Consider the following 13,631-nt stretch of genomic DNA (forward strand, 5'->3'; position numbering starts at 1 on the left):
TTAGGGTATAGGTGTACACAAGCCAATAGGGCCATTAATTTGTAGGTTATATTTGTCCCTTTTCCCCCAAGATAAATAAATCAAATGAAAAACACACACTGACATCTTCCTGGGTGTCATGGAGGCAACTGCCTGGAAGGTCCACTTTTTTGCACTTCCGCTTTCCTACGACAATTTCATTTTGCCCTGAGGGGCCTTCTCATATAAGGACGGCTGCTCCTCGGTATTTCCCGCATTGCCGGTACTCCCCGCATTCCCTGGCAGCGAGGATTTCTTCTCAGAGGACCGGTCTTCGGGCTTTCGGGCAATCAGTAGGCGGCAGGTGAGCAGGATGCCGAACACCAGGGCATGGGCGTAGCGTTTGAGAGGATCACCGACTAGCTGGTGGAAGAAGAGCACAGCCAACACCAGCAAAAGTAGGAAGAAGTTGGCCACATCTTTGGGACGCCCAGGCACAAGGGTCATGACAATGCCACAGGCCACCTCAAGAGCACCAATGCTTTTGCGGAGGAGAATGGAATTGATCCCCATTTTCTTCAGCAGAGGGAGGGCTCGGACATAGCTCTTGTAAGCACGTTTCTAGAGTGGAATACCATAAGGAAATCGCTGCATTAACCATGGTTTTAACATTAGAATGAAGAAAACACAAGCAAGGTCCTTCTTCCCCACCATTCCCTTTCCACACCAGCCAAGGGTGTTCGTTTTTTACTGTGCCCCCTAAATAAAAGCCTTGTAATTAAGGAAAAAAGCAAGCAATCTGCTGAGATCCCTGTGATTTAAACCTTAGTAACAGCACCAAAGGTAAGAGAATTTGGCTTTATAGTTTAAAAAAAAATTTTGGTGGGGGGGGCCCACACCATGGGGGCAGGATGCGGGATCTTAGTTCCCCAGTCAGGAATCAAACCCATGCCCCCTGCAGTGGGAGCACCTTTTATTAAAAAAAATTTTTCTGATCATAAATCATAAACAACATTAAGAATTTAAAAGAAAATTCACTGGGCCCATAAAAACTGGTACTGATTAGCCATATCCGCATTTTCTAGTGCCTACCTTGTCCAAACCCAGATGCATATGAATACCAACAAAAATGAGACAAGGCGGTAAAGCCTCACTAATTTGGACTTCCCTAATTTGGAATCTGTGTTAATTCAAAAAAGAGCTGAGTTGGAGTTTACATTTGTGGAATCTGTAAAAATAAAAAAAGTGTGTGCTAAGCAAACAGAAAAATTTAACTGTATGCAAATGTTAGCCCCTTATATATCTTTAAAATATGGTAAGACAAAAATCGTTCTTATGATCATTGAGATAAATCCCTAGGATTTTACAAGACACTACTTTGATTAGCCTGGTTCAAGTTCATTAATTTTAATTCAATAAACATTTATTGAATACCTATTATGGATTATGTGATGGAGATATAGAGATGAATATGATAGGGTCAAGAAGCTCTCAGTGTAGTGGGGGGGAAACAGATGCATAAACAACATTATAAAGCAGCATGGTTAGTGGTATATAATAGAATACTGTATAAGGTCTAATTGTAGCCCAAAGGCAGATATCATGGAACAGAGAAGGGAGGCACTGGATATACTACAAAGTAATAGAATTATACTGAGCTTAGAGTAATAGATAATCATATTTTTCACTATTCAGATTGACCCAATCCTCATTTTGTAGTAAATTGATGAGATTTTATCAAGTGTCTTTCTGGTTTTGCCCACTACTTTGTTTTCATGAAGTATCCATTAATTCATTCAATATATATTAAGTGCCTCCTGTGCTAGGCATTGTACTCGGTACTCCGGATACAGACATCAATCATTCAAAAGCCCTGCCTTCCTGAAGTTTGAGTTTATGAGAAGAAAAGTTATGGAAGTACATAAGTGCAATAAAGTGTTATGGGTGCTGAAATAAACTATGTAGTAGGTACAGTGGAGGCACACCAGAGTGGTCAAATCTCCCTAGATGGGGACTGAGAAAAGCTAGAGTGGAATCTTAAAAGAAGAGCAGATGTTTGCAAGATCAATAAGGGAAGGGCATCGAGGGCAGAGGAAGCTGGATGAGCAAAGGCCCTGAAGCACAAAATAGACTGGTGTGTTTCGAACACTGCCCCAGCTCAGCATAGGTTGGGGGAGGAAGGGGGAAAGGGTGAGACATGAGACAGAGAAGACAGATATGAATCAGATCATGGACTGTTACGTTGTGGAGCTGGACTTTATCCTATAAGCCAGGGGAACAACATAATTTGCTTTTAAGGAAGGTCCCTCTGGAAGTAGCATGGAGGATTGATTGGAAGGGGTATGCCTGGAAGCCAGGAGATCAGGTGAGAGAACTGGACTAGAGTAATGACAGTAAGGATAGAGGGAAGGGGAGAGACTCAAGGATACTTTGAATGCACAATCAACAGGAATTGATGTCTCACTGGATGTGGACACTGAGGGAAACGGAGAAGTCAAGAATGCATCCAGAAGAAGAGGGGGATGGGGCAGGAAGGAATGAGGAACTCAATTTGGAGCTTTTTAGTTGAAGTATCTCTAAGACACCTAAGTGGAGATGTCTAGTAGGCAGCTCAATAATAGAGGTCTGGGGTAAAGATACAGAATTGACAGTTATCAGTATGCCCAGGTAGAATGTATACAGTGGGAAAATGTGTGACAGACATTTTAAAAATGGGAGGAGGAAGAGAATCCACAAAATAGACAGAAGCAAGTGTGGTCAGAAAAGTAGGAGGAAAACCAGGAGAGATGGGGTCATAGGGGCCAAAAATTTTAAGAAGAGAATAGTCAAAAGCACCAGATGCAAGACAAGTATTACAAGAATCAGGCAGAAAGCCAACTTGACCTGTCAGGAGCATCTGGTGCTTAGAATAGTGTTCACACGCTCTTGTTTGGAACAAATGTTAAGTCATTTCTCTAGTGAATGCACCTTTATTTCATGGATTAATTATCATGAGTAGCACAAAATAGTCCTTTATGAGTACTGTTTCAAGACCAGTGGTTTAGTTAAAAAAAGAATGGATTTGGCTTCAAACAGGCTTGGCTTCAAATCCCATCTCTGTCATTTTCTAGTTGGTGTCCCTGGGCAAATTATTTGCCCTCTCTGAGCCTCATTTTCCTGAGCACGGCTGGGACTAAGATAAAGTAAGCCTATGTCCCCTGAGTGTAAAATTTAAGAAGGCACTAAAACACTCATTGATTAAGGTAAATAATATCCACAACAAGTAAAATATCACAACTTTAAATAGAGGCAGGATCTGATTCTGCACTTGCACAACACTGCCTCACACCTCTTCTGAATCCTAGCCCTGTCACATCCTGTCTTTATTTACCTTTATTCACCTCTAGTCCCTAACCTGTTCCTGAGCATATAGTGAAACACAAAGTATCAGTCGTTCTTCCTCCCTCTTCCCATTTTAGGTTAAATCAAGGATTTTCAGAGAGAAATTAGGAGAGAGGTTGACCAGTAGGCAGAGTAAAACCCTGGGCTGAACTGAGCTAGACCCATGTGGAGCAGAGCTGAGCCAAGGATTAGAGCATCTGGCAGTTTCCTCTCACTATTAACCTAGATGTCACCTGCCCACTCTCTCTCCCTCAACACTCTGGTGATGGTAGCAGGGGGACATAAGGGAAAGAAATCTAGACCCAAGAGTTTTCCTTAACTCTTTTAAGCTAGGACCTTTTTAAATTAGCAACACAAAGCTCCCCAAGAGGCGGGTCCTAAATCCTAAGTGTAACCTTCTGACATAATGAACACAGGAAGCAGGATGAGCTTCTTACAGCCAGTGCACAGCCAAGATTTCCAGATGCTGACTGAATGGCTTCTGGAAACATTCCTTTTTTGCCTAGGGCTAACCACCCATCATTTAGGAATATATTTTTATCTATACTATAGTGAAATCTGTAGGCCAAATTCCAGGTCTCTAAATCAAGTTCCTATGACTTCAGTGATCATTGTTCTCTGCATTTGCTCTAACTACATATTACTTTTTCAGTTGTTTATCTAACCTCTTAAACTGCAGCTGTAGATATTTTTATGCAGCAGTTGCCTCTTTCCTTCTTTTCTCAAGAGGAAACTGCATGTGGATAAGCCATTTCATCAAATCTTTAGTTCAAAGCTGAGTAGGTACAGATAGCATCTATTCTCCATGACTCCAGACAGGGAATGTTTAACTTGTTAGAGATGGGACTAAGCTTGGATGAGGTTTTGACAGTCTAGGAAGCCCTTTATTCTTTCTCCTGTGGAGTAGGATAGAGACATCAAAAGTATCCTACTATTGCCAGCAGCAACAATACTTGGTCTGGGCCACCTCAATTCCAACAATAGAAGGGTCATGTGTCTTAAGTCTATAGTAATTAGATCTCTAACGACTTTAATTGTCCTGACAATAAGAATAAAGGGAGTTGACTGAGTCACTCTCGCAAAAGGCTCTGGAAGCTCACTTTGTTATGTCTGTTTCTTTTTCATTGCCATGACCCAGACCCTGAAACCATAGTTTCCTTATAGGGGAAGGAAGCAGGAGACAGAAGGGTTTAGTCAAATGTTTCAAACCCCTTTAATCAAAGGCAGTCATCTAGCAATATCCTTGGACTAAGACAAGCTAAATTCCAATTTTAGTTTTGCCCCTAAATTGCTTGCAGAAAATTACTAAGTATTTTATTACCTCAGTTTCCCCTTTTGTAAATCAAATGAGCATTTTGGAGATTTGGTCAAAGAATCATAACGTCATAGCATCAACCAAGGGCCACACACACATATTTTATCATTAATGAACCACACAATTAGAAATCCATATGTTTGCAAGCCACAGTAATTCTTTTAATGATAATAGCAATGATTCAAGCAGGTCCATTTTTATAGTATGAGACTATATGATTCAGACATGAGTCAAAAGCATATGGAGCCTTTCTGTAGTTATACCTTTTTTCTTTTTATCATTTATTCTTCACAACACCCCAGGGGCCATGATCTCATATTAATTACATTAAACTTAAGCAGCTCACAACTGGTTTACTTTAGTTCACTTATGCTAGTTAGGTAAAAGAAAAAAAAATTAGCTAATATACTGTATAATTCCATTTACATAAAGTTCAAAAACAGGTGAAACTAATTTATATTGTTGGAGTTGGGATTTACCCTTGGGAAGGTAGTAATCAGAAGGGGCCAGGAGGGAGGTTTCTAGGATGCTGGTCATGTTCTGCTTCTTGATATGGGTGCTGGTTACACAGGGGGATTCTGAAAATTCCTCAAGCTGTATACACTTAGGTGCACATTTCAGTATGTATGTTATACTTCAATACAATTTACAGGGAAAAAACTATATGAAAGCAAAAGAGGGTACTGACAAAAATATATTTTGGCTAAAAATCTCAGCCTGGTTGATATCTTAGATCATAAAGGCTACATAAGTGCTGCAAAATTTACTGTTTCAAGTATGATTTTCCTGAATCTCCGTAGGAAAAATAGCCATATGTGAATCATAGATCATTTCTTAAATGCAATAATAAACCATCACATGTTTAATTGCCAAATATCCATGTGAATGAAAAACACCTTTTAAGCAGTTCTACCTTCCACTGTCATATAATGCCCACATAAAAAGGAAGCTGGCAAACCTGGTCCTACTAAGCAAAGTGGATCCCTTCCAGATTGCATCAAAGGGGAGAAGGGTCTGACTTCCACTGTCAGTCAAAAGTCGCTCTGAAACAAGCACAGCTGTTGGCCATTGAGAGGCTATACGCTCCCTGGCACAAATGTCAATGTAGTTTAGCTTAGGATAGCTAGCTGTGTGAACTAAGCAAAGTCATTTCACATCTCAGGGTCAGTTGCCTCTCTGAGGGAATAAACGTACTGTACCACCTCAGAGAACAGTCTAAGCATCAGTAAATTACTATCTCATTATTATTATCTTAGTATTATTACCTTATCATTCCAACTATTATGTAGTTGGAAAGCAATTAATAGTGTGATTGGAAGTATAAAAGATCACCTATGGACATTAAATAAACTGCCCAAACCTATCTGGAGTATTTTCCTAGGGCTACACAAACCCTGGGGAAATACCGGAGGGCATTTAACTATAAATAAGCAAATCATCCAAATCAACAACAAACCTTCCCTATAAGGGGATGCAAAGAAGTGGCAGAGACCTGCCCTGTCAGAGACTTGCCCTCTCTTCCTCGTGGTCAAAATCCTTTGGCTTCAATGTGACAGGATTTGTGGTGTTTTCTTACTATTCCATTTGTGGCCCTTTGTGCTTACAGGATTAAACCACTGTCACAAAGAGCTGAATACCAAATTTAGAGCAAGTCAACCATTCATATGTTAAACTGCTTAGCAGCATTTGTAAGTGCTGTCTCACAATTTCAAGTGAATTAATGAAGGCATTTAGTCAGGGGAGTGGTCAGTCGTGTTGAATTCATGTGGGATTTAGAGTACTCTATAATGACACTTGCTAAATTGGGAGGAGGTATGGAGTGACACATACCAAACAGGCTATTCAAGAGAGGCATCTGGAAATTCTCCATGGGATCCACTGTGTATTACCCAGCAGCAAGTGTGGAGTTTTCTATATTAGCTGACTGCATGGAGGTCTGTTCACCATGGCATAAGGAAATAGCATCTTGCTCTTTTACATGCCTAATTTCAATCCCTTAAACTGGCCATTCGAATTAGTCAGGAAACCACTGTGTAAAATAGAATCAATTATCATCACCTCAACCCAGAGCATTTCTTGAACACCTACCATATTCATACACTGTACTAGATGCTTCCATATGTAATCTCAGTTAATATTTACAACAACATCCTGTGGTAGGTTATTATCCTCATTTTACAGATGAGGAAACTGAGACAGACACTAAGAGTGTCAGGTCTTGAACCCAAACCTACATGACTCAAAGTCTGTACTCCTTCCACTAACCTTTCCTGGCTTCCCCAGTAGAGACAGGAAAGAAGTTCATAGACATTTGTCTGTCTGGTTTTTAGCAGTGATTTTCCATGGAGGGGATAATACCTAAGCATAACACTAATGGCTTTAGAACAAGAAAAAATAGTTGACAGAAAAGCAAAAAAGAACCCTCTAAATTTGAAAAATTGGTTTTGAAGTAAAATGAAACCCCAAAATATGGGATTGGGGCAGTTAAACTAGTACCAAAAAAGGAGAAAAAATGTGCCAGATATTTTCAAGAATCGGTTGTAAGTTCTGACATCCAAAAAAGCAGTTGTAACCATTAATGACTCCTCTACTGGGAATACTGAGTCACAGACTTGGTTTCTAATCTCTGCTCCAACAGCAGCTTACCCTAGGAACTTGGATAAGTCATTAAACTTGCTCTGTTTCAGTTTATCCATCAGTAAAATAAGCATAACTTTAAAAAATAAATCTACCTCACAGAGATGTTTTAAAGAATAAACAACAAGAGCAACAACACCACCTTGAGACTTTACACAAAAAGCCACTGCAGTCAATACATGACTAACTCCATCAATGCAGAGGAATCACTCCTAAATGCAAAACAGAAAATACCAGAGAGTCATCCCAACTGATCTCTGGTTGGGCAAGAAATGGCTTCTGAACTGCATCATCAAGAGCCAACCAGAGAAATCTGAAGGGTGGTGACAAGCCAAGACAATGCTACAATGACTCATTCATTCACCCAGCCACTCAACAACTATAAACTGAGCAACTTCTTTGTACTAGAACTGAATTGTCCCCACTCCCTATGGATTCAACAATAAAGCTGGGCCGGCCCAGGCACTATGCGGTGGGCCCTATGCCAGAAAGCCATCTCTAGCCTGGGGCCCAATGCTCAATGCAGGAGGGGACCCTGGAAAACGGCAGTCTGAAAATCCTCCTCAAGCTTCATGCTACTGTGAAGTTTACCTCCCAGCTAGATATAGCTCTTCCATTGCCTCCAGATGCCCTGAGCACAGAAGCACGGAATTGTGCGTACATACACACACACAATGGTTCTGTACTGCTGTATTAGATTATACCTATTTAAATATGTTCCTTTGTATGATATGGAATCTTCATATACTTTTTTCTGCCTTTCATTAAACTGTAATAAACAGCTCCATACCCTAGGAAGAAACCTACTGCAAACTCATTTGTGACTGGTCCTCCTCATGAGCTCCAGCAAAGCTGATAGGAAGCTTCCCGGTGACTCCATCTTAGTTGGATTGCCTGCAAAACCTAACACCGTACTTAGGGTGCAGCTTGGGAGGCCTCTAAAGCAGCTGAGCAGTATATAGGGAGACAGGCAGTATACTGAAGAAGGGTACTATGTCCCTAAGGCAAGGAAAAGCTTAAATATACCCAAGGCACACACACATAAACATATAAATGTATGCATATATGAAAAGGAAAGAAAAGCAAGAGCATATGCATTTATTTATAATCTAACGCCAAACTACTGCTGCCAAGACAAAAATATAGTCGCAATTCCCCTCCACCCTTTCCCTCTGCCTTTGGTGGCTTCTGCTACCCCACTTCCCCTCCCCTCCCCAATGCAGGCTGCCTCGGATACTCATTTTGACCTGCTTTCAATTCCATCTGGTCAAATGTTCTGGGAGGAGGGAAAGGGGGGAGGGGAAACACATTAGGATTTGCAAATGGGGTTAGACATTGGCCCCTGAGTCCCAGCCACCCTCCCTGACGCCAAGGTGATCCTGTGGTGAGAGAGACATGGGAAACACCAGCTCAAACCCTGAGACAAGCCAGAGCTGCCTGCAAACATTTCTGAGCGTCTACAATTTGCCAGACTCCATCCACTTGCAGCTCACGTTGAGGGGCTCTGGAACGCTCCGCAGTGAGCTCCAGGAGACCTATTTATTCCTGTCAACTGTCAACGTGTGGGGCTACTCCTCCTTGCCTTAGCCCTAATGGGGAATCCCTCTTGTCTTTCTTCTCTCTCCCTCCTGTTCCTCCCCTAAGCTCTTTTCCTTCTTGACCTTGAGAACCCATTAATGGGCTCCCTCCCATTACTGGCAGCCTGGCAAAAGCAGTGAGAAGCAGGTTCTCTTCAGCTGGGGCGGGGAAATGAAGAGGCAAAGTGACAGGGGGAGAAGCGAGAGCGGAAGTGCTGGAAACATCCCCTGCCATCACTTCGTACTCCACAGCATAGGAACAAGTCCTCTTCACACCCAACTGTGGAGAGCAGCCCAGCCCCCAGGTTGCAGAGATGTTTTGGCCATTCACCTTCAGGTGATTCTAACTCTGCGGAGGGGAAAACCTGCAGAGGGCCTGGCCCTGGGCATCCACGGGAGACAAGGTGGGGATTAAGGACTATTTTGCAGGAGAGGAAAAGCAGACTTTGCAGATTTTGCAGATTAGCCCATATACAAAACAAAATAAAACAAAACATCCAGCTCTCCCTTGAGAGAAGGGGAAGAAGCAGGCTCTTGGTGACCTTTATTTGGACCAAGTCGGCTTTGTCTCAAGGATATAGACACACACCCAGGCGGCTAGGGGAACACCATCGGCTCTCCGCCAGGGATGAGGAATACCTTCCCCGCCCCTAAAAATTGCTTGTTTCAGTAGCCCATTCGCCCTCAGCTCTTTCCTCCTTGCCTTTTGTTCTTCCCCAAGATAAATAAACTGTCCAGCTTGCTAAACTCTTAGCTCCAAGGGAAGGAATCAGACTTGCAGACTGGCTGCCGGGACTTTGGGTGTGCTGGAAGGAGGGAAGGGCTCCTGCCAATGACAGGTGTTACGCAGGTCTCAGCCCTCCGGTTTACTTGGGGGTGGGGGTACTCACTGGGCAACCCCTCCCCCAACTGGCATTCAGTGGCTCCAAGACAGTTGCTCTCGGCATAGCCTGCAAATGAAATCGCTCTCATACAGCTGCTCCTTCCCAGCTGCAAAGTTGTTGGGGAGAAGGGAGGGTCCGGGGTGGGGGTAGGGGTGAAAGGGCTGGGACCGTGGACCGGGAAGGAAAGAAGGGGAGAGGTACTCGCCATCCCTTGGGGGTGCGCTCCTCATCACCCGTTTGCTTCACTTACCATCTCACTGTAGGCATCCTTGCTGAGCCTGGGGGTCAACTTGATAGTCCCCATGAAAACAAAGAAGAGTCCCAGGGCCACTGAGAGTGCCACGACGGTTACGGTTCTAGGGGATGCCATGGGGTCACCAAGGCAGGTCCCGACTAATACTGCTGCTTTGCGCACCCTAAGGCGCAGGCACTTAGCACAGAGAGAGCTAGAGGGACGCTGCGGAGGCAGCAGGCAGCTAGAATGACAAAGGGAGAGGAGGAAGCTCGAGGGAAAAATTGAGAGGCCGAGATTCAACCTCTCTCACTACAACAATCGCTGGGTCCTAATGCCCTACGCTTGCTCCGCACTGGCCAAAAGCACAGTCTCGATATTAAAGGAAGTCCTAAACTGAGGTGGAAACTTAAAGTCTTAAATGGGGGAAAAGGTAGGTTATGCTTCGAGTTCAGTCCCTGGGCTGCCTCTGTAATGAGGAATTAAGGAAGACCGTTCTATCACTTCACACCAGGAGTGCTGTTTATCTGTACAGTCCTTTCATTATTCACTCCCTTTTTCCAACCTCTCCCCTTCTCTCCCCTTTTCCTTTCCCTCAGTCAAAACATTAGTCCTCAGAGTTGGTGGTTTCTGCAGTTGGTAACACTCGAGGATAAATCTGCAAAGTTGTCCACCTTGATTGCTGCCAAAGAAGGCTTTATCTTCCTCTTCCTCCAAAACCTTTCATGGCTCCCATTGCCCAGTGGTTAACTCCAGAATTTTAAATTTGGCATTTAAGGGCCTCCACATTTTGACCTCTGCCTCTCTTCAGAGGTTTATCTTCCAGTAATTCCCACTGCCACCCCTCATCTCCTATCCACTCATGGTCCCATCCAACCTGAGATTTCCTACCTCCCCTACATTCCCTTTCCCTGCTCTATCACTCTTCATTAGCATTCAGCCTTTTCTTCAATGTCACCTCCTTTGCCTTCCCTGATCCACTGCCAGCTGGATATGATTTCTCCCTCCTCTGATTTCCTGTGATAGTAACCAATATTTATTGACCATTTACTAAGTGCTAGACACTGCCCTTGACTTGTATTAACTAATTTCATCTTAACAGCAACACTGTGAGCTAGATATGAGTTCCTATTTTATGGATGGGACACTGAGGCACAGGGAAGTTAAGTAACTTGCCCAAGAGTATATGCTAGTAAGTGGAGAGACAGAATTCAAACCTGGGCAGTCATTTCCAGAGCCCAGGCTCTTATCCATTGCTCTACTGCCTCTCTGTATAATATTTTGCATCGTAAATAGGGCACTTACCTGATACTGCTGAGCACTGTAATTATAGTGTGCGCGTGCGCGCGCGCGCGCGCACACACACACACACACACACACACACACACACACACACACACACACCTTTTTAAGAGGCAGTGTTCATTAAGAAAGAGAAAACAGTCTGGCATCAGACCCTGAAGGTCCAGGGTTTCAATCCCAGCTCTACCACTAACTCTGTGAACTTGGATAAGTCATTTATCTGAGCCTCCATTTCCACATTTATAAAATGTGAATGAGGGCTTCCCTGGTGGCGCAGTGGTGGAGAGTCCGCCTGCCGATGCAGGGGATGCGGGTTCGTGTCCGGTCAGGGAGTTTCCCATGTGCAGCGGAGCGGCTGGGCCTGTGGGCCACAGCCGCTGGGCCTGCGAGTCCGGAGCCTGTGCTCCATGACGGGAGAGGCCGCAGCAGTGAGAGGCCCGCATACCGCAAAAAAAAAAAAAAATTGTGAATGAAAATTCTGCCTCAAAGGTTTGTTGTAAGAATTCCATGTTAGTAAATTGCCTAGCAGTGTCTAACATAATGATACCTCAATGGATGTGGTTCTCTTTTTGCTTCTTCTGCCTTCCTAATTCACTCCATAGCTAGTTTAGATTATAAGCATTTAAAGGGGAGAAACAACTTCTGTATATCCCCTACAGTACCTAGAACAACCCCTGTTGTGCACCAGATCCTAATATATCTTGATTGGGAAAAATTTGATGAATTAAATGCAAATATCCTGGGGAGTGGTAACACTTTAAGACTTAGCAATCATTTATATCTTATAGTGGAAGCATTTCAGACTCTTATTATGATTCGACCTATAAATTAGTGAGTGACTACAACGTGCATACAAGTGAATTAGGCACTGTAGGAATACACAGATAAATGAGGCATAGACCCTGCTCCCAATGGGCTTGTTGCATAGTAGAGAGTAGGATTTGTTAGAGAGGAGAAAATTTCTTCATACATAAAAGAAAGACTGGAAAGAATAAACCAAAATGAAATGTTTGTCCTTATAATTTGTTTTCCAAATGTCCTACATTGAATATGGCAGTAAAATGACTACTTACGGAAGCACATTCACATACTTAAGCAAATGATTAAAATATATATATGCTATTTTCCTTTCAAATTACATGATAATGGGAATAACTCTATTAACTATAAAAATGTATAAAATACTGAATAATAAATATTACAAGGAAAAAATAACTCGATCCCAGTGTGCAGAGATAAACATTCTTAATATTTTGATGGGTCAATATTTTAATTGACCTTTTTCTTAAATACCTATGTACAAAATATATATAAATTATTTTTCGAAATTTAATCCTACGATAGTCAGTTTTATGCCCTGCTTTTTTTTTCAGTTGTTAGCAATTTTTCTGTATCATTAGACTGTCTTCAAAAACCCAGTCTTTTAAAAATGATTGTGTAATGCTCCAGCATCATTTGAATATACTATAATTCATTTAACTATTCTCCTATTGCTAGATATTGACGTTCTTTCCATGGTTTTTCCTTCTGCATATACTTATATATCAGTCTCTTCTGAATTCCTGAATTTTTCCTTAAGATAAATTCCTAGAAGGTGAATAGGTCAAAATTATGAATTTTTCATATATACATATGCATATGTATACAAATTTAATAACAGCTTACATTTAATCATCACTTAGAGGATGCCAGATACTATGCTAAGTGAATTGCATGTATTGTGAGATTAGTACTATTAATTCTCTCCATTTCGTGAATGAGGAAACTGAGCCAGCAGGGAAGCAGCTCCCCAAGTCCAGAGCACGGCTGCCGCCTGTTGGGGTACTCAACTTAAACCTGTGCTGTTCCTCAGTTTGCTGCTGCTGCTCCTTTAATTCATTTAGAAGATATGAATATTTAAAAGACTCGATACGTATTACTAAAGAGCTTTCCAGGAAAAAAATTACCCTCTGATCAGCAGTATAGAAATATATATGCATCACCACATCAGATCTGCATTGAGAGTATCAGTGCATTTTTCATCTTCACTAATTTCATTATTTAGAATTTTGTATTTTGTGGATTATTTGTGTGTTACAACATTTTTTCATATATTTATTAGTAGTATGTATATCTTCTGTTTATGTCCTTTGCTATTTCTATTTTGAGTGTTAGTGGTTTTTGATTGATTCATAAGAGATCTGTATGACATCAATCATGTTTTAAATATTTTTCCAGTTTGTGTTTGCCAATACATTTGATGGAGTCAGATCTAAAATACTTTTATGACTTTTTCATTGCTTTTATGCTTAGAAAATTCTTCCCAATCTGAAGATTAAACATTTGCCTATATTTTCTTAAAGCAG

At 41.9% G+C, this 13,631-nt stretch overlaps 1 protein-coding gene across 1 annotated transcript; it reads right to left on the reverse strand.

Annotated features, from left to right (window-relative positions):
* Positions 1-165: 165 nt before the first annotated feature.
* On the reverse strand, positions 166-10,122 carry TMEM35A (transmembrane protein 35A). Its single transcript, XM_007467957.1, has 2 exons — positions 10,003-10,122; positions 166-579 (listed from the first exon to the last, which is right to left on the reverse strand). Exons 1-2 carry the CDS (start codon positions 10,120-10,122, stop codon positions 166-168), a joined length of 534 nt encoding a protein of 177 aa, XP_007468019.1.
* Positions 10,123-13,631: the final 3,509 nt, after the last annotated feature.

This window comes from Lipotes vexillifer, unplaced genomic scaffold (genome assembly GCF_000442215.2).
Source record: "Lipotes vexillifer unplaced genomic scaffold, Lipotes_vexillifer_v1.1 scaffold152, whole genome shotgun sequence".
Classification (NCBI taxonomy): Eukaryota; Metazoa; Chordata; class Mammalia; order Artiodactyla; family Lipotidae; genus Lipotes; species Lipotes vexillifer.

What these genes read in the sequence shown, in the direction of transcription:
- TMEM35A (XM_007467957.1), bottom strand. Translation starts at nt 10,122, where the DNA reads ATGGCATCCCCTAGAACCGTAACCGTCGTGGCACTCTCAGTGGCCCTG. An exon ending in AGGATGCCTACAGTGAGATG is followed by an intron (nt 580 to 10,002) that starts GTAAGTGAAGCA and finishes ATTCCACTCTAG; the next exon opens with AAACGTGCTTACAAGAGCTA.